The sequence below is a fragment of the Siphateles boraxobius genome, unplaced genomic scaffold (assembly GCF_051911475.1).
Source record: "Siphateles boraxobius isolate OS27281-9 unplaced genomic scaffold, OSU_SipBor_1 68, whole genome shotgun sequence".
In the NCBI taxonomy this organism is placed as follows: Eukaryota; Metazoa; Chordata; class Actinopteri; order Cypriniformes; family Leuciscidae; genus Siphateles; species Siphateles boraxobius.
This window is the reverse complement of record NW_027509195.1, coordinates 1267197-1289235: the sequence shown is the minus strand read 5'-3', so window position 1 is coordinate 1289235 and position 22039 is coordinate 1267197. Positions and strand designations below refer to the sequence as shown.

General features: G+C 37.5%; 1 protein-coding gene across 21 annotated transcripts in view; it reads left to right on the top strand.

Annotated features, from left to right (window-relative positions):
- Positions 1-22039, top strand: part of sulf2b (sulfatase 2b) — a 134660-nt gene that overhangs the window by 97033 nt on the left and 15588 nt on the right. For all 21 annotated transcript variants that reach the window (XR_013196955.1, XR_013196957.1, XR_013196953.1 and 18 more), the window contains 9 exons: positions 2505-2742; positions 5131-5370; positions 8598-8749; positions 9186-9355; positions 14004-14154; positions 14951-15126; positions 17299-17427; positions 21467-21523; positions 21633-21765. Coding sequence is in view for 16 of the 21 variants with exons in the window: in XM_077214084.1 (XP_077070199.1) it covers positions 2568-2742; positions 5131-5370; positions 8598-8749; positions 9186-9355; positions 14004-14154; positions 14951-15126; positions 17299-17427; positions 21467-21523; positions 21633-21765 (1383 nt within the window). In the remaining 5 variants the exon portion in view is untranslated. The remainder of the gene's footprint in view (positions 1-2504; positions 2743-5130; positions 5371-8597; positions 8750-9185; positions 9356-14003; positions 14155-14950; positions 15127-17298; positions 17428-21466; positions 21524-21632; positions 21766-22039) is intronic.

Genomic DNA, 22039 nt, shown 5'->3' with positions numbered 1-22039 from the left:
AGAAGCACAGACCATGTAGAACGAAAATAGCACGTAATGACTGAACGCAAGCCACCTATTAGACTCTATCATGTGCTTTATAATTCCCCAGAATCCTTTCAAAATCGTGCTATGCCGTCATTGTGAGTATAATTATATTTTGTGGATCTTGACGACCCTGGTCCAAACATCACTGTGAGTTTCCATAAATATAACAGTAATGTCACAGAAGTCAATGTTCTCTTCTTCTGACGACCGTTCTCGCGGTGTTAAAAGGGGCTTCACGATCGGAGAGTAAGATTTTCATCAAAGAAGAATCTTTCTATCAATACACTATTGGTTATGCAGAGAACAACATTGTTTTACGTTAAGTCCTGCATGATTGTTTTTGACTGGAAATGTGTTTTGAGTGCTATATTTGATCGCAAACTCGTGAATCGGGCTGTTTGGATAGAGAAGGAGGAGGTGTTTGTGTGGCGTTGTGATTTGGGGTTTGTGATTTGTCTCCTCAGAGACTAGTGTCCGTTTTCTTCCCTCCTTTCTTTATCTTTCTTTCCTTCCCTTCTTTTTAAATGCTTTCCTCGAGGCACACAGCTGCCTTGGCATGAAAAGCAAAAAACTCAGTTGATTACAAACAACCGTAATTTGTACAGATTGCTATGCAATTTTTCTGAAAATTATCCTATTTTGCATTTTTCCGCAATTGAATACAAACTCATTCATATGATAAAATCAGCATGGCAGTCTGAGTGAAAAGTTGAATTTAAAACGGTAAATGCTTTAATGGTAGCAGCACGAAATCCACAAGTTTAAGTGTAAAACCTGATGACATTTTCTCCAGAATGATTTGAGAAGTGTCTTGTGCTTTAATGGAAGATACCTCTGACCACATGATTAATGTCACAAGTTCACTTAAAGGATTAGTAACCAAGGAAAAGAAGCTGAAATATTTATATTGATCTCAATGTTTCTTTGTTTTATTTCCAGCTTTGAATTAGATTTTGAATCTCAGATGTTTGCAGCTGAGTGTTTTTGCAGGTTGGCATTGAGTGTATGGTTAATAAGCCATTTACCCTTTGGCATTGTCAAATTAAAGGTGATAATTTGTTGTTCTCATTCAGTGTAAATGTGAGTCTGCTAACTTTTGAAAGTAAAGTCTGTCATGCAGTTCTGCGTTTGACGGTAACTCTAGTTATTATATTTGTGCGGTGACGGCACGACCGCCGGCTTCTCTTGTGTTCACCTGCACAGCAGTATCAGACGAGTATTGCAATATTAAAGAGTCACTGTGCGGGATAATTGTGTGAAAGTGAAGTTCTCAGCATGGGTTTGCTCTTTCACTCAGAGATGTGACATCTTCACGTCCTCCACCTCTCGCTACACCTCTTCAGCTCAGTCTGAGTCCTCTGGTTATTGCTCTCAGGCTTGTTCATGCTTTCCGAGTTTACCCCCCTCACACAGATTAGTCCCTGCTGTGTGCGTGGTGTGTGTATTTAGCTCATGGTGGGTAGCAGTGGGTGGGGTTTTATTTTCCAACACAGATTAGCAGCTGGGAATGGGATTCCATCCTATTAAATTATTCATGCTCAAGAAATGATTACAGTGCATGAAACAGCATTGTGCATCAATAAAAGCCATACCCTAGATAGTGTGTGTGTGTGTGTGTGTGTGTGTGTGTGTGTGTGTGTGTGTGTGTGTGTGTGTGTGTGTGTGTGTGTGTGTGTGTGTGTGTGTGTGTGTGTGTGTGTGTGTGTGTGTGTGTGTGTGTGTGTGTGTGTGTGTGTGTGTGTGTGTGTGTGTGTGTGTGTGTGTGTGTGTGTGTGTGTGTGTGTGTGTGTGTGTTCCTAATTTACTGGGTTCAAATTAGATGTCGACCATAGTATAAATCCAGTGAGAGAAACGGCTTTTTCCAATTACTGTTCATCATCTCTCATGGTGGAAAGACAGTGGATTGATATCTTTAAGTTAAAGGGATAGTTCACCCAAAAAGGAGAATTGTGTCATAATTGTCTCACTCTCATCCAAACCTGTACGAGTTTCTTCTTTCTGCTGAACACAAAAGAAGATATTTTGAAGAATGTTGGTTACCATGAAAGTCAATGGGTGCCGTCAACTGTCTGGTTACCAACATTCTTCACAATATCTTAAATGATGATAGTAAATGATGACAGAATTTTCTACTATCTTTAAGACACATTAAGTTGTAAAAGTTGGTTATGCGAATGTTAAAGGAACATTCCATTTTGCAAACATTATGAGATTGTTACTTTTGATTGTTCTCTAGACATTCTGTAACAAGTAACATTTAAAAATATTAGACAGACATTTTCAAACGAATGTGTCGGAAAAAAAAGATTAATGTATGGATAATGTTTTTATGCAAATGCTATGTTTATGGCGTTAACAATTAAGGTCACGACCCCCAAGGTTGAGAGCCTGAAATTGGTTGAAGCTGAAATATTCTGCCTCATTTCAGGTTTAAAACTGAGTAAAATGGTCTCGTCTGTTTCTCGTTTCCCCTATAGGTGTCACAAGGTGAAATCAGCATAGTGTGAGCGTGAGCCCTGAGAGGGTGATAGTTTTTGTCCATGGCGCCGCAGGGGCTGGTGTCCCGGCTCCTGGTGCTGCTGGCTGTGTTAGCGGTATCTCATGCTTCCGTCTTCCAGTCCAATCAGAGACTGAAACCACGGTTCCAGCGAGACCGGCGCAACATCCGCCCCAACATCATCCTCATCCTCACCGATGACCAGGACATTGAATTGGGTGAGTGGAAAAATCAAATACCTTTAGGATCATGACTAGCCTCCACAAGATTTTTTTTTTTTTTTTTTTGTTTCCTAAAACTCTCTTAACCATCATTAAACACTTTGGGCCAGATTTACTAACACTCTTTTGGCATTAAAAAACTACTATCAGGATTTATTAAAGTGACATGCAGTGAAAAAATTTGCGCTGAAACAGGGTTATTTCTGCGGCTGACCTCATTGCATTTGCATTTGTAGGAGTTTCCCTTTCAGATGCAAAATTTATATGAGTAGATTATTTAAATTAATCATGCAAGGTGATTTACTAAGGTTTGAGCTTTTCAATTTACTGGTATTTGCGCCATTATTTACCGCCCAAAATAGCATTTTTAAATGTGTATAATGTATCAGCTACTTAATGTCTTATATCTCATTAATTTAAAGCCAGAATAATTTAAATTTACACTTCTGTTAAAAACTTTGTTCAGTAAGATTCTTGAAAGAGATTAATACTTTTATTCAACAAGGATGCATTGAATTGATCAAAAGTGACAGTAAACACATCATAATGTTACATAAAAAATGCTTAAAAAATAAATGTTCTTTTAACATTTTCTGAAGGTCACTGAAGGATCATGTGACACTGAAGAGTCAGACAGCTTTGCATCACAGGATTAAATTTCATTTTAAAATATATTGCAATAGAAAACCGCTTAGATTGGAATAATATTTGGTATTTTTGCTGTATTTTTAATCAAATTAATAGTGCCTTGGTGAGCATAAGAAACCTCTTTCAAAAACATTAAAAACAACCTTTTGAACGATTTTGTATTTGTACTCCTTTAGGTTTTGAATTCAATGCATGTTAACCAGTGTAATGTGACCTAACTGCTTGTAAAAGAAAAAAACTATTCAATGTCACACATTCTTGTGCTCCAAAAACTGAACAGTTCTTTAAGACCTTTAATGGTTTTAACAAATGAGATCTCTCAGTCCAAACAGGTTTTAGGTATGAGATGGAACTAATGCTAAAAGAGCATTTGGTTCTGTTGAATGCATTTGAGTATGTGAGAGCTTATTCATTTTTATATTTTTTTTACAAGCAGCTGTCTCTATGTGATCAAAAAGAGACATTTTTGGCTTTGTCAAAGCGGAAGACAGTGATTCAATTAGGAAGGAAAGTCCCCACTCCTTCCAGCAGTGTACAGTGTCAAGTTTATACCCACACACACGTTGTGTTTTCATGTTTTATGGGGACTTTCCATAGACATTTTTACATTTTCAATAAACATCATTTAGTATGATTTATAAGCTGTTTTCCTCATAAGGACCAAAAAATGTCCCGACAAGAAAAAGGATTTATAATATTGCCATCTTTGTGGGGACATTTTGTCCCCTATAGGTTATACCTGAACCACACAGACACACACTTGTGTAATCTGTAAAGATGAATGCGGCAGAGAGATGACTGTCCATATGACGTCTCATCTCCTCTTGCACACTTGTCTGTGTGAACTCTGATTTGTGTTGTCCATCCATACTGACATTTCCGTGTAAAGTTCACAAAGGATTTTTTCCGCCTGTATGTTTGTACTGTATGTGCTGACCTTTCTACATGAATCTGTAGAGGTGTGAGATCCTGTCTGAAAAGGTCAAACTGAACTAGACTTCCTGTCTCCAATTATCAATGGAGCCAATCAGGGTGTAGGTTGTGTGGGTTTACTTAGCTATACTTTAGCTATACTTCCCAGACATTATATATATATTGTGTTAATCCATTAATAAAAATGAATTATTATGCATTTTTTACTGTAAATTTTCAAAATTTTCAAAATTGTATATACCACTTTGCCATTAGTACGATTTAAAAAAATTATGTTGAAAGAAGTCTAATGCTCATCAGTTTATTTGATGAAAAATATTATTAAAAAAACAAATATGTCAAAAAATTTATTTGAACAAGAGGTCAAACAAACGCTGAGATGGAGCAGAAACAAAGGTGTTTATATTCTGTAACTTTTAATAAATAGTGTGTGACTTGAATATAAAGCTTGTATCATATATCTCTAAACATACACATCCACACCCACACCACTGGTGTCATATGATTTCCCATGTTGCAAACAATCAATACATTTCCTCTTAAAGGCTGGAATGTCGCAAACAGAGAATTAATGAAAGAACTGATATCTTTATCCTGTCGATGTCATAGTGTTTTGTAGAGGAAGAGAAAGAGAAGAAGCCAGTTGTTTTTGAAGTAGGGCAGTTAGTAGAGCTATGTCTCCTTTAGTAATATATGATAGATCCTCTCTCTCTCTCTCTCTCTCTCTCTCTCTCTCTCTCTCTCTCTCTCTCTCTCTCTCTCTCTCTCTCTCTCTCTCTCTCTCTCTCTCTCTCTCTCATCCAGGCTCCATGCAGGTCATGAATAAGACCCGGCGGATCATGGAACAAGGTGGAACGCACTTCACCAACGCGTTTGTCACCACACCCATGTGCTGTCCGTCACGCTCCTCCATGCTGACGGGGAAGTACGCCCACAACCACAACACCTACACCAACAACGAGAACTGCTCTTCACCCTCCTGGCAGGCACAACATGAGCCGCGCACTTTTGGAGTTTACCTCAACAACACTGGCTACAGGACAGGTGGAGACCATACAAAACACAATAAAATAATGACTTGGTTAAATTGCCATGTTATTATCACATGTTATTATAAAGTAAAACACAGTGGTGTGGAGTGCAGTATAGCAGAGTAATATAGGGCATGGTAATATAGAGAAAATCATACAGCATAGTGCAGAGTATTTTAATAGAGTAGGGTATGAATGTAGAGACATTGTCACATTAAGCAGGGTAGCATACAGTATAGTAGTGTTTGATTGTTATTTTCACATGACAAAATATAGCATAGATTGCAGCATATAGAGTAGTGTAGACTAAAACAGTAGAGTAGAATGAAGTGGACTAGAATAGCATAGAGGTGAATAGACTAAAACAGAGTAGACTAGAGTGGAATAATGCTTAGTAGTAGCTTACTGGCCTACTAAATAGAGGTAAATAGAATCATGTAGAATAGATTAAAATAGAGTGGATAGATGGAAGTAAAGTAGAACTGAGTTAAGTAGACTAGATTCAAGTAAAGTAGAATAGCCTGAAGGTAAGGTAGAATATAGAGTATATTAAAGTAGAGTAGCATAGAATGAAACCGAGTAGAATAAAGTAAGGTAGACTAGAGATGAGTAGAATAATGTAGAGTACAATAAAGTTGAGTAGCATAGAATGAAGTAGAGTAGAATAGTTAGGTAGACTAGAATAAAGTAAAGGAGAAGAGCCTAGACATAAGCTGAATAATATAGACAAGATTAAATAGTAGCGTAGAATGAAGTAGAGTAGAATTGTTAGGTAGACTAGAATAAAGTAAAGGAGAATAGCCTAGAGATCAGTTGAATAATGCAGACTAGTTTAAAGTAGAATAGCATAGAATGAAGTAGAGTAGAATAGTTAGGTAGAGTAGACTAAAGTACAGGAGATTGGTCTAGAGATAATGTAGACTTGATTGAAGTAGAGTGGCATAGGCTGAAGTACAGTAGAATAGAGTTGAGCAGAGTAGACTAAAGTAGAGGAGATTGACCTAGAGATGAGTAGAATAATGTAGACTTGAAGTAGAGTGGTATAGGCTGAAGTAGAGTAGAAGTAGAGTTGAGTAGACTAAAGTAGAGGAGATTGGCCTAGAGATGAGTAGAATAATGTAGACTTGATTGAAGTAGAGTGGCATAGGCTGAAGTACAGTAGAATAGAGTTGAGTAGAGTAGACTAAAGTAGAGGAGATTGGTTTATAGATGAGTAGAATAATGTAGACTTGAAGTAGAGTGGTATAGGCTGAAGTAGAGTAGAATGGAGTTAAGTAGACTAAAGTAGAGGAGATTGGCCTAGAGATGAGTAGAATAATGTAGACTTGATTAAAGTAGAGTGGCATAGACATTGTTGGACTAGACAAAATCAGAGTGTATCAGCAGTGTCTTTAAGATCACCCTATCATATTCTTATACCCTTTGATGATTTCCATCTTAAAACCTCTAAAACATACACCAAAGGAGTGTGGTGTATAATCTATTCCTAACAATTACAGCCAGACATGAATGTAGAATTAATTTTATAGATTGAGCTCTCATTCATCTGTGAGCTTTTTCATCATTCAGAGTTGTCTGTTGGGCTTTTCACACACTTTCACCAGATTCAGTGTGACAGGCCCCCAGGTCTCTCTCTCTCTCTCACACACACACACACACACACACACACACACACACACACACACACACACACACACACACACACACACACACACACACACACACACACACACAGTCAAGCACGCTCTCAAAGGCTCTTGCACGAACATTGACATAATCTGTCTCTAACAGATGATTTTCATTAAACAATTCCTTTGGGTTGTAATATTTTGTGTGTGTGTTTGTTGTGTGTGTGTGTGTGTGTGTGTGTGTGTGTGTGTGTGTGTGTGTGTGTGTGTGTGTGTGTGTGTGTGTGTGTGTGTGTGTGTGTGTGTGTGTGTGTGTGTGTGTGTGTGTGTGTGTGTGTGTGTGTGTGTGTGTGTGTGTGTGTGTGTGTGTGTGTGTGTGACAGACATTATCCACAACTACTATGTGCATGTAAACATAGAATCGCCAGCTGTGAATGGTATGACTGTATACACACACACACACACACACACACACACACACACACACGCACACACACACATGCACCTGGCAGCAAGTCATGCTTTTAGTGGTAACAGTGATCCATTAGAGCACACTTCCTCTTGGAGAGAGACCGGCTCCGACCAGCATCCCCTCTAATGTAACATTTCCAACTCAAATCTTTACGCAGCTCCCTGTCCTCGATTTATCTACATGCCTAATGTATTTTAAATGTGTATTTTTTTAGTTTTACGAGTTTTTTCTATTCTATTATATTCTATTCTTAATTCTGTTGTTCCCATCTCTTCTCAGCCATACTCTACTATATTCTGTTATTCTCTACTAAATTAGACCATACACTATTCTACTCTACTCTGTTATACTCTTCTAACCTCTTCTCTACCATACTCTACTGTGCTTTGCTATACTTTACTTTGTTTTACTATACTCTACTCAACTCAACTCTATTTCACTCTACTCTTTTTGATTCTATCCTGTTATACAATATTTAAGTATATTCTATAATACTCTACTATAATGTACTTCTATCCTACTGAACTGTACCATATGCTATTTTACTCTTATTTTACTCTATTCTATTCTTCTTTACTCTGTTCTACTCTACCCAACTCTGTTTTGCTCTGCTCTGTTCTACTCTGCTGTGTTCTGCATTATACACTATTCTACTCTGCCATTCTCTTCTCTTCTCTGTTTTTCTCTATTCTGTTCTACTTTACTCTATTGAATTATTCTACTCTATTATGTTCTACTATACTTAACTCTACGTATACTCTACTGTGCTCTGCTCAACTGACTCAACTGAACCATATGCGTTTCCACTTTTCTGTTTTACTATACCATATTATTTTACTTTATTCTGTTCTACTCTGCTCAACTTTATTCTGCTTTTCTGTATTTACTTTGCTGTGTCATAATCTACTGCACTCTGCTCTCTTCTGTTTTACTCTAATCTACTCTAGTGTACTCAGCACTGTTCTATTCTGCTCTACTCTTTCTTGTCTATATTCTCTGTTCTAACCTACTCTACTGTACTCTTTTCAGTTCTGCTCTTCTCTACTCTATTTTTTTCGACTGTACTCTACTGTTCTCTCTGCAACACTGAAATGTGTCCTGAAATGATAACCATGCTCTCTTGTGTTTTTGTTTTCGCAGCATTCTTTGGGAAGTATCTGAACGAGTATAACGGTACGTACATTCCTCCGGGCTGGAGGGAGTGGGTCGCCATGGTGAAGAATTCCCGCTTCTACAACTACACCCTGTGCAGGAATGGTGTCCGAGAGAAACACGGATCTGAATACTCAAAGGTCTGTGTGCAAAGTGCTCAATGATGTGGAACCCTGTCTTTTCTTATTGCATCTCCTCTCCTCATTTCTTTCCATGTTTTCATCCATTCTTGACCAGTTTGATTGATAGTCTTTTTAGTCTGATTTATAACAAAGTCAGACCTTTCCCTCTCTGTCTCTCCCACTCTTTCTCTCATTGGTTCTCCCTCAAAGTTCAGTGTCTTTTGTCAAGGTTCATCAGTCTCTCTTTTGCTTAATCTAAGCTCCTTTTTTCCCCTTGTTTTTATTTTTATTTTTTTTTACCATTCATTGCAGTCACTGACATTCAAGCTCTCTGGCAACAGAAAAGTTTGCTTATGAGTGGGCTATATGTGTGTGTATTTTAAGCTTTTGATTAGCTGATACTAAAATATTTTAAATAAGTAGATTAACGATCAGATCTCTGTATCCCTTGTAGGACTACCTGACAGATCTCATAACCAATGACAGCATCAGTTATTTCCGCATGTCAAAGAAGATCTACCCACACAGACCCATCCTGATGGTGATCAGTCACTCGGCCCCTCACGGCCCTGAGGACGCGGCTCCTCAGTACACCACTGCCTTCCCCAATGCATCACAGCACATGTGAGTCCAAAACGCTATTGCAGGGGGTGTCCAAAACTCTGTCCTGTAGACTTTAGCTCCAACTTGTCTCAACACACCTGCCTTGACGCTTATTCAGAGATGGTCTTATTATTGGGAGACACAAGGTTCCATGGCTCTACCATTGGAGAAAGCGTAACGGCTAAATTGGATCACGTGTGCCTTGATAACCAATCATATTACAGCCTTGACGTCATTGAATTTTTTTGGAGTTGTGCGACAGTCAATCACTGTTTGTGGATACCATAGAAATGAATGAGAAGTGCCGTAAACTGAATCATACCTGTCGCTCATTCGGCTGTTACTTCTCTTATAAAACAGCATTCTTTTCAGTGTAAACTCTAAAAAAAGTGAAAACATGTTGAAGATTAGCCAAAGGGCTTTCCTCACAAAAGCGGTTTATTCAGCATGAAGCCTCTCCTCCTTTGACATCCATTAAAGAACGGCCTCTTGTCTCCCTCCCTGGTTAGAGGCTTGCTTTCAAGTGGGTTTGTTCTAGCTGGTTCAGGTGTGTTTAATTGGGGTTGGAGCTAAATTTTGCAGGACAGTGGCCTTCCAGGAGCAGGAATGGACACCCCTGATCTATTGCATACCGTTTATTTTAAAAAGCTCTGAAAAATTGCAGAATTTTAGAATGTCTTGGTATTTGCTTGCATGAACTCCACCTCTAAAACCTGACGATCATGTTCTCCAGCATGAATTTGGGATGATCCAAAGACCAGCTTCAACAGAAGAACATCTGACTGACTGTATAAAGAGTCACATCATCAATGTCACAGATTTGTTTACTTATTTGATTATTAACCTGGACATGAATGTAGGATCATACATATATATTATTTTTATGTTTCTTTGTTTTACATTTTTCAAAATCCTAAAATGTTTATTTTGGGGTTAGGCAGAAAAAAAGCTATTTTTGGTTGAGGTCTCAGACTTTGGGAGAAAGACATGTAAAATGTCAGTTGTAGCTGGGATGGACAAGAAGAAAGCAGAGAATCAGCTGAAAATTCATGGATAATGGACATCTCATCCCACATTTCTCTATTTCTGCCACTCAAGTGCTACTGAATAGAGTTGTTATAATGGAAACAGTCCTCTTTGGTTCATAGTAATCTAGCCACAGACTCACACACTTGTTTTTTTTCTCCTGCTCTCTTGCTAATTCCCCACCAGCTGCTATCAGACATTTTTTTAATGTCTCTTTCTTTCCCTTCGTTCATCTCATCTCTCCACTTCTGTCCCTCCAGCAGATAAATCCTCCTGTCTCTGTCTATGCTTTTCCCAAGGTCTGTAATCCCCCTGCCTGAGAGACACTGCCATTCTTCACACACATGCTGAATACATACATGATGATGAAAAAAATATTTGTGCACACTCACTTTCTCACTGTTGTTTTTAGGTAGCTGAATTTCCTAAACCTCTATAACCCCACTCTCACTCTGTGTGGACACCAAGTAATCTCAAAATCTCATTATTATTTACATAGCTCACTATAAACATATTAACAGTAAACTTAACTCGGTGAATAGAAAGAGAAAACTGACCATAGAAGAAGAGAGTTTATGCTAATGTCTGCCGTAGCTCCTCTTATGGCAACTCCACTTGCACATACTTGCATTGCATTATAAATTGCACACAGACACATTTCATACACATAAAACAAAACATAAAAAAACCTTAAAAGTTTTCGTTTCTGTACTTATTTACTATATATTACGTGTCATAGACACACCCGGCTGCACACGCATAGATATATTATCTAGTTAACACACCACAAATGAGCAAACAAAAAGCCTGTAATGTACTAAATTCTCTCTCTCTCTGTCTCTGTCTCTCAGATTCGATTTGCTTTCAGGACATTGTGTCTCTAAGCACAAAACCACACAACCATGAGCTCCCATTTCTCTCGCCAACAAAAAAAGAGAGAGAGAGAGAGAGGAAGAGAGAGCAAAGAGATACTGTCAATGAATATTACCATCTTTCCTGAAATATTGAGGCGTCAGGAATGAAATCAGACATTAAAGGGACAGAATGTCCACAAATGTGCATATTCTTTTACTCATACAGCCTGATAAAACCCCCTGATGAAAACAAAAACAGATGAATATTTTTTCATTAGTAGATGAGAAGCTCTTCAAATATACTAATGCCGTGTGTGTGTGTGTGTGTGTGTGTGTGTGTGTGTGTGTGTGTGTGTGTGTGTGTGTGTGTGTGTGTGTGTGTGTGTGTGTGTGTGTGTGTGTGTGTGTGTGTGTGTGTGTGTGTGCGCGTGTCTGTGCGTGTGTGTGTGTGTGTGTGTGTGTGTGTGTGTGTGTGTGTGTGTGTGTGTGTGTGTGTGTGTGTGTGTGTGTGTGTGTGTGTGTGCGTGAGATAAGATTTTGAGGGCTTTTATAGTTTAACAGGCTTTTCATTCACCACTGGAGTAGATAAAAACCAAAGATTTAGACCTGCCCACTTTATGACTCAAATAAAATATCCATCATCCTTTCAAAGTGACTGCTCAAGGCAGCGTGTGTCTGGAATTCAACGTGCTTTTATTATTTTTCTGATGTCATCTCACTTTCACCATTAAAAACAAACAGCCTTGCTCCTGTTTTTCCTATCCAGTCTCTTTTGCACACAACTCTTCGTAAAAGCATGTTTTATGATTCATATTCACCTATATTACATCTCCACTTGTCTGATTATACATACATTGCAATGAATTATGCCTTATTTTGCACCCCATAGCCATAAAAAATGCATTCATATGCATGTATAATTCGCCTGCTGTCAGGGGGAGAATGCCCCAGAATTCCTCTATCCTCTTTTAATTTTCCATGAAGAATTCCAGGGACCGCTCTTATTCTCTCCATTCAGTCTTCTGCAAACCAGCCGCCACTGTCCACAATGGCCTCTCGCTAGTCCTGTACTTCTCTGCTCCTTGCCCTCGTACAGTGCTGTATGTGATTAACCCCTCGTTGCCCCTCGGACTGGCACAAGGCCACTGGAGAGATATTGTCCAAATCCATACAGATACTCCGAGAGCGTGTATTATTCGGTGGGAAAATCCCCATGTTCTCATCGACGCATGAGCCCTCTGCACCTGTTTCACCTCCAACACTCCTGAGATGGAGGGAATAATGAAAATATGATCGGAAAAGAACAAGAGAGGGAGAAAAAGAGTGTTTGGAGAGGATTAAAAGGATTATATTTAGAGCAATAAAGAAGATAAAACCAGAGAGAGAGCAAAAATGGCGTTTACTGTCTACATAGGCAGCTGCCTTATGAGGCAGTGGTGTAACCGTGATGGAATCTCATGTGACTTATTTGGAACACTCGATATAGGCAGCAACTCACCACACAAGTAGCATTCCTCACGTCACGCACACCAGGGACTCAGTTTACAATTAATTCAACTTGAGTTTGACATTAGCATGCTGCTAAGCTAACGCTTTGATAGTCTAATAAGCGTAAGAAATGCAGAGCACACACACAAATAATATTGGGTAAAATAGTTTGTTGTTAATCAGATTAGAACTATTTTTACTCAGAAAAATGATGTATTCAAATATTTATAATCAACTTTTCTGTTTACTCCGTTTACAGGTTATTCCACTTGAGTTTGATGTTAGCATGTTGCTAAGCTAATTCCTTGATTAGTCTAATAAACCTAAATACAGAGCACATGTTGAGTGAAATAGTGTGTTGTGAATCAGATTAGAGCTATTTTTACTTCTGAAATTGGTCAAGCTCAAAACTTTTACACCCTATTTACGCTTGTATTTAAATCCTTAACACTACTCCATTAGTAATATGGAAATATTAAACTACTCCATGGAAATATTCATTAAAATGTCATGTTTTGTTACCTTACAATGTTTTGGTAGAAAGCACATTTAGAGCTACTGTACAGACAAACAAGTGACAAAAGAACAGCAGCACACATCTATTCCTCTCAGGTCCCAGTACGGACACAGAAAAAGACAGATACACCAACGAGAGAGAGAGAGAGTTACATGCCTTGTTGTCACTAAGTTGTTATCAGTTTAAATATACGACACCCACAAAGCAAGGCCAGGCAGAAAGCAGATCAGCGCGATGATGCTCACATTGATTTGTCTGTAGAAGGGCTTTAAGTAAAGGCTGTTAAACAATAGAGCTGGGGGCTTTTAATCACAACCGTAAAAGCTTCGAGTGTAAGTGCTGTTTGTTTCTAATAGGCCTTGATCTCACGCCTGTCACAGGAGCGAGGAGGAGGAGCTACAAACACTTCTCGCTCCTTTTGTCCCTCAATAATGGTTGAACAACCATTACATTTACAGAGTGTCAGTCTGTCAGTCAGAGCCTAAGAAACCGTGAGACTTTAAAATTGCAATGTGTCATTTTCGAGGAGACGGGAGAGAGAGCGTACAGTCGATTGCTGTCATTTGTAATTCTGACCATGCAAACACACACACACACACACACACACACACACATTCACACAGACACATCATCCCAGCTGTCAAAATCTGTCTGTGTGCTTTCCTCCAACGCTCAGCAGAATGCAGTCGACAAACAGTGTCTGGAGAAGCTCTGAAAACGCTCGATTTCTCTCAGTCATGCTCCAGCAGGTCCACTGACTGCCACTCTTTTCTTCTCCTTTCAGAACGCCTAGTTATAATTACGCCCCTAATCCAGACAAACACTGGATTATGCGTTACACCGGCCCCATGAAGCCCATTCACATGGAGTTCACCAACATGCTGCAGCGCAAGAGACTGCAAACGCTGCTGTCCGTGGATGATAGTGTGGAGAAGGTACATGCTATAGATTATATAATATAATATATTTATGAACCATCCTTACCCCTAAAATAAATTAGCATTTTTAAAATGGGAAAGAAAATATATTGTTTTATTTATTTTATTTTAGTATTTTATTTTTTTAGTACATTAATTGAGGATAGCTCCAAATTTCCACAGAAGGAGATCTGTACAAACTTCATTCCTTAGCCAAAAGTATGGCAGTGCCATTGTACATTTATGGTATCAGATTGCATTTCTATGGTAGTTCTATATGGATAACATGTACCGAATAATTCTAATATTCTAAAATAATTCAAAGCTTATGTTTCAATTGAACATTATGGTACTTCAAAGATGGTCAAAACACACATTTTAGTGTTATTTTAGTATTCTTTATATAATATTATGCTTTTTGTTAATGTTTAGCTTTTATTTTTATGTTAAATTTAGATTAAATGCTAATTTTACTTTAAGTTTTAGTATTATGTTTTGTTTTTTTTATGTTTTTTTAAAGTAGCTTTTATTTAAGCTTTATTTCATTAATGTATTTGAACAAAAATTATTTTTAATTGTTTTACTTTTAGTTAACAATAAGAACACAGATTATGGTGCATTTCACAGAACAATGTTTAAAAAATTGTTTTGTAAATTAAGTTTTCCCAGGAAAAATAAAATGTCAGCGAGCCATGACAGTGCATAATATTACATTCAAATTCTGTATGTTTTGTCTTGCATTTCTCCAAAATGCAACCCCAAAATGATCTATAATTTATTCTACCATTGTCATGTTTCTTTTGTTTGAATATAGATATATAACATGTTGGTGGACACTGGGGAGCTGGACAACACGTATGTAATCTACACGGCTGACCACGGATACCACATCGGTCAGTTCGGACTGGTCAAGGGGAAATCCATGCCCTACGAGTTTGACATCAGAGTTCCCTTTTACATCCGCGGCCCAAATGTGGAGGCAGGAGGCATGTAAGTGTTTGAGTTGTGTATCTGGTGGTGCTATCCAAGAGAGCAGAATGTGGTTAGGTTTAGGGGTAGGAACAGGGTTGGGAACTATATTTTCGGACAAGAATGTTATTCCAGGATCAACAAAATATGTTGACCCAGAAAAGCGTATAACATCCAAGAGACATGCTGAATACATTGCTCACAAAAAATGTGTCAAATATATGTGTATGTATATATATATTAGACAACGTAACATTTTTCTAGTGTCTTGAATGATTTGCTGAAAGCTCCGCAGAGACTTTTGCTTGGTCTTAAAGCTTTTTACACGGTTGGCTTATTTTCATTGCACTGCATTGCAGAAAAACTCTTAAAATATAACAATTATTTCCCAAAAGTATATATTTTAACTTTTTATGCAAATAATTAGGTAGCATATTATAATTTAGTATATGATTTATGTCTATAGCAATTGCTCTTTGTTTAATGTTTTTGTACAGAGGCTAATGTTACTTTTTAATGAGGTCTGAACTGTGCTTCTTGATTTATGGGCTTTTAATGACTTTCCAATGCCCTGCCACATATAGAGAGGGGGAATGAGATCAGCACTTGTTGCAGGCCATATTTGAACCTGCATCACCAGACCTCCTTTTAAATGTAGAAAACTCAATCTCTCTTTCTCTCGCCAGTGTTTAATATGGTATTCTTGTTTACCACTGCTGTGTGATCAGGCTTCTCTCCTTCTCAGAAAAGCTGATTAGCAGCAGTAAAGTCCACTCATGTGAAGACCACAAGACGTTTTACTGTGAAAGAAAGACAGAAAAGAGGATAAAGTGTTTGGCAACAGATTCCTGTTGAGAGATTCCTGCTGAGCTGGGCTCAGTTCAACATCAGATGAGCCTTTAGGCAATAAAATTAGAGCCAATATGAGGCTAATTTACTTTTTGAAAACTTTGAGCGGATATGATTGGATTAATCGCCACTGAGTTTCATTCCATTGACTTCACAGGATTTGAAACGATCAAATGAAATCAGTTTTGAATTATTTTTTGAATCAAAATTAAAAGCCTCAGTAGGTCTAAATCACATTGAGGGTGTTTGGGTTTGTGGTTTGTGGTTATGTTTACCTCTGTGTCAGAAAGTGAAAATGTTTAATATATCAGGCAAAGAGGCGAGCTCTATATCTTTTAGTTTACAGTGGTTCTCAAACAGGTAAGATGGTTTCAGTTATTTAAAATAAGACAAAAAAGCTTTAAAATAAACTAAAACAGCTAAAAATCCTGATGTAAGAGGATGTGATATTTTTTATTTTAATTCGTTCCCTCCACTGTCATTTTTATTTGATAACCAGAATCCTTTAAAAACCTGGATATTCGTGGGAATGTTAAAAGTTGGATGTAGCATAGACCTGGAAAAGTCATGGATATTAATAAAATCCTAATAAGCTAAGAACATTTCTATAAAGAATGTACAGTTTTTACTCAAGATCTAAAATATTTTATCCAGTAGAAATTAATATTTGTGAGCTAAAAATATTTTTTAAAACCTTAATCACAAAGTGAAGAAGCAATTTCGATTCAATAATGAACCCTGAGTTCTTGAATCTTCTGAATTGCCACATTTAACTATTTAAATTTTATTGTAGTTTAATTTTAAAAAATTATAATTATTTTAACATATTGACACTCCTAGTTTATGTAAATAAGAGTAGCACCACAGCAGAAGTACCTAAAAATATATTTGTTTTTAGGTATGAGTGCAGCCCTGTAAGTATGTGTCCTGCAGGCTGCCATCACATCTGATTTCCCAATACTTAATGGGTATTCAACCATCTTATGTGACATCCCAAATCCTATGAGCCGTTTATTTTCAGTCTGAATAACACTGCAAACGACATAGGGAATAAGTGAACATCAATGTATTGTGGGGAAAATTGATCCACTTGTCATTGCATACCACCTCAGTGGATGATGAAATTTCAAACAAAAATATATTGTTGTATAATGCATACTCTTTCACATACTACTATTAAAAATAGTAGAGAGAATGCAGTGAGTATTCAGTAGTAGCGGCTGAATTCCAAGCCCTGGATCTCTCTCTTTTTCTCTCACTGTCCTTATCTTATTATCAGTCAGTGTTCATGAGCTGGTTTCTGACCATTGTGTCAAATGGCGAACCCCTCTTCTGTTTCCATAGCAACCCACACATCGTGTTGAACATAGACTTGGCCCCCACCATCCTGGATATTGCAGGGATGGATGTTCCACCAGACATGGATGGCAAGTCCGTCCTCAAGCTCCTGGACACAGACCGTGTCATGAACAGGTGAGATTGTCTCCTGAAGTGTGTCATTAAAAAAAAAAAAGTTGAGTATTTACTACACTGAGTGGGCAATAATATAGAGCGGTACTTCATTTTTTTCACCTGACTGAATTGTGGAAAGTCGAAGTACTGTATGAGTTTATTGGTCAATGTCATTGTGTCTTTGGTTACAATAGCAGAATAGAAAAGTCAGATCAGTTAGTACATTTTGAACAGTGTTGGGGGTAACGCATTACAAGTAACGTGAGTTTTGTAATTAGATTACTTTTTTCCAGTAACTAATAATAATAATAATACACTTTATTTATTTATTTGGATTGTGAAGAGCTCAATCTGCGATTTGGGATATAGGAATTTAACAATTTAGATAAATAATGTGAAGCCAAGCCATGTAATGCTTTATATGTCAGCATTATAATTTTAAAATCAACACGAAACCTGACCGGGAGCCAGTGTAAGGACTCCAAAACTGGAGAAGAATGATGGCAGATCCTGGACCCAGTCAAGAACCTAGCGGCCAAGTTTTGGACATATTGCAGTTTAAGTGTGGATTTTGAAACTCCAACTAAAAGGGCATTACAGTTATCTATCCGAGAGACAACGAATGAGTTTTCACCTTTTCAGTTACAAAGAAATTTAGCATAGGACGCAATCTTGCTATATTCCTGAGGTGAAAAAAGAATGTTTTAACTGTACTATGAACAAAAGAATCAAATAAAAGTCTAACATCAAATATAACTCCAAGGTTCCTCTCTTCAAAACAGAGCCATCAATAGTCAAAGACACTGTACCAGCTTTGGAAATTTGATGACGGGAAGCAATGAGCATAAAACACAAGATATTATTACTCATCCATGTTTTTATCCATTTTATAATACAACCAGAGAAAAAAACCAACATCAGGCTGTCCACCAGATTTTGATTGTATATCAAACAAATGATCAAATAACAGATAAATATTAAAGAGTAAAGGGCCCAAGACTGAGCCCTGGGGAACACCAGTGAAAACAGAGCTAATCTCAAACCTGTAACAACTCATAGAAATTAACTCAGAACGGTCATTAAAATAACATTTAAACCACTTCAAAGCTATCCCTGACACACCAAAATCTTTTTCAAGGCGCATGAGTAATAGACTATGATCAACAATATCAAAAGCGGCTCTTAAATCAAAAAGGATCAGAATGGATATTGCTCCAGAGTCAGAAGCCACCGACAGATCATTGGTAGCTTTGACCAAAGCCTTTTCAATACTGTGGAGTTTACGAAAACCTTACGGAAGGGGTTCAAAGAGGTTATTAATTTTAAGATGGTTACACAAATGAGAGGCAACAACACGCTCAAGTATTTTTGCAAATAACGGAAGATTAGAGATAGGTTGAAAATTGTTCAAATCATCCAGGGCAGCTTTTTCTTACTAGTACAGTAACGCATTACTTTTAAATGTACAACAAAATATGGGAGTTACTTTTTCAAATATGTAACTCTAGTTAATTTGTTTTCTCATTTATTGACTGACAGCTCTCCTCTCCCCATGAGGAGAGAAATGAGGAATAATTGCAGAGGCGTTGTGTGTGCTGTGTGAACATGATGGTTATTGTAGTTTTAGAATAAATGTGAGCAGACATTTACTCATCTCACTTGCAGTGCAAACTCAAGGCTATAAAAACTAAACTCAAAAGTATTACACAAACCTGCAATAATTAAATGTGAAATAACACAAATACACTTTATGTATTAAATCTTATTATCCAATGTCTTTGCTGCTGACCTTCGATGATCCAAGTTAACCACACGAAAAAGCAAAAATGACTTTAGTTAAACATAACTTTTGTAGTTACTAACGCAATTAACACATTACTTGTATAAGTAACTTTCCTCAACACTGATTTTGAAGTAAATACATGTATATTAAAACATGAACTGATGAACTGTGCACAGTAAGACCAGAGATATTTATTAAGAACTGTGCTATTCACAGCCAATGTTATCTTTTTTAGTAACCTTCAGAATCAACAGCACTACTTCGCTATATTACTTGATCCTATTTGTAATGCTGAGTTTCCTGAGGACAGTGACACATTGCATTTAGCCTAATCCTGAGTCTGTCAGAGCTGCAGGAACAGCACCTCGCCTCACTTCATTGTCATTGAGTGGCAGCAGATGGCAGTCTGCCAGGCGTCCTACTGGCACAGAACCCCTCATCACCATGACACCTGCTGAAATCTCATCTCTGCACTCTTCCGCTAGCCTGCGTACCTCTTTTATTTTAGATGAGAGGAAGAGATGCATATCTCAGCAGGAGGTGGGGGGACAGGAAATAAGAAATCCGGAGGGAAGAGGGTCTTTCAGGAAAAATGACTGGCAGGGAGCTGGAGGGCTACATCTCTCAATCACCACCTCTGACACTAATTAAACAAATAGATCTTTACATTTCATCCGCTTCCACGTGTTGTAGCTGGTTTTTAAGGCACCTATAAGCAGTTGTTAGGGTCTCTGGGTGCTTACCAGTAATCAAAAGAAACACGATTTTCTGGTCCTAAATATGTCTAAAAATAGTGTTGAGCAATATGACTAAAACATCTCCACAATCTGCCTTTACTGAGAGATTGTAGTACAGTGCTACATGCACATTCTGTCATTTGCAGTTCAATGGATGTTTTAATTATTATCGTTTCTGATTACCATTTCTATCGTGGTTACACTAATGTGACATTAATTTTCTTTATCATCACAAAAGTCTGCCAGTTTAAACTTTCAAACGATTTTACTCGAGCACTGTTCCTCAACTAACAGGAAAGGTTCTTGGCAGGGTTCTCTCAAAGTTATGAATAAACATTATTCCAGTAGTGTTAATAGAACGTTTCTTCAGGGTTATCCGTTCCCTTAATATTCGCTGTAATCCAAGAAAAAAAAGAATTAAACGTTTTTAATGTTCAGAGTACATTCAGAAATAACCTTTTCATAACTTAATGGGAATGTTAGCAAAATGTTCTTGGAACATATTTTTGTTAGCTGGGTCTGATGTACATTTGACGTATTATGCTTAAACTGTCAAATACACACACGTTTATGTCAAAAACATAAGTCAATGAATGCAAAGTGAATGTAAACAGTTTTGAATGTGAAAATTTTATGTGTGTCAGTATATCAGATCCATGCATTAACTCTTAAAGTGACAGCAGCCTAATATACATGCAGAAAATCACTCACTGCTCTTGGCTGAAGAACTTACGTAGCTTTAATAAGAATCAATGCATATTTAATTCATTTAGTGAAAACTATAAAGCGTTGAATTTTTACATTTGATTATTCACTTTCTTACTTGAATGACTAAATAGAAACTCAGTACCTGATCATTTAAAAAAAATTCCTTAAAAATTGTAGTTTTCAAAACCAAGTGAAACCAGCATTAATGTAAAGAATACATTTCTAAGAACTTGGCACATGAGTTTAAAACGTTATTTTATTGTGGACACTAATACATCATTGACCCAAAAGCAAAGCTTTCTTCAATAATCCCCATGATTTTAAAGTATAATTTGTCTGTTGTGCAAATGGCATGGGACAAAGTATGCATAACTTTTAGGTTTGGAGTTTGTGTAATAATGCTGCCTTAGTACCACTAACAAGAGGAGTCTGAATAGGAGAAAAGGCCAGCCAGAACACCCTTAAATCTGTCCAAAACTCCTGCGGAGATCAGAGAGTGTGTGAGAGAGCACAGATCAATAGCTCATATCTGCAGAGAAGGTCAGGAGGTGCACAAAGCACATCCATACATCCTTCTGTTTTTCATCAGGGACAGTACAGGGGAGTATAACACTTTAAATGGCAGACTGGATTTATATTTAAGCCGTTTGTTAAAAAAATAAAAATTCTGCTTTACTATTTTTTCATTCTTTTTCAATCTCGGGCTCAATTTGTCTCGTTTAGTCATCATTCGAAAATGCTGAGAGAAGGCCAATTTCTGGCCAATTTGCTGTTCCAGATGATCAGTAACAAAGCCGGTAAATCAATATTCACCTGTCTCTCCCAATTGCAGGTTCCAGCTCAACAAGAAGGGAAAAGTGTGGAGGGACTCGTTCCTGGTGGAGAGGGGGTGAGTCCGCACAAATGAAGTCTGAAAACAGCCTGAGAGCTCTGGGTTCTCTTGGTGTGAAAGGTCAACAAATGTTTATTCAGGTTTTTCTTTTCTTCCCTGGTGACAGGAAACTGCTACATAAAATACTGAATGACGAGAAAGATATGGCCCAGGAGGAGAACTACCTGCCCAAATACCAGCGTGTGAAAGACCTGTGCCAGCGCGCAGAGTACCAGACGCCATGTGAACAGATCGGTCAGGTACTACAACATACTCACAGGACAATCTTTGTCTTTTCTTTTTATTATTCCTGGCAATCTCGGCACAAAAAAAATTTTTTAAAATTTAATTTATTTATAAATGAAATTATTTCTGTAGATGATTTTTGCCTTTCAATTTTGTCTTGCAAACAATTTTGTCCTGGCCAAATGGGTGCCCTAAGCAGAATTGTGTTGTTGTAAGAAAATAAATTGTAATTATTTACATTTGTAACTCTACAGCATAAAATACAAACTAAAATTATTCGTATTAAAT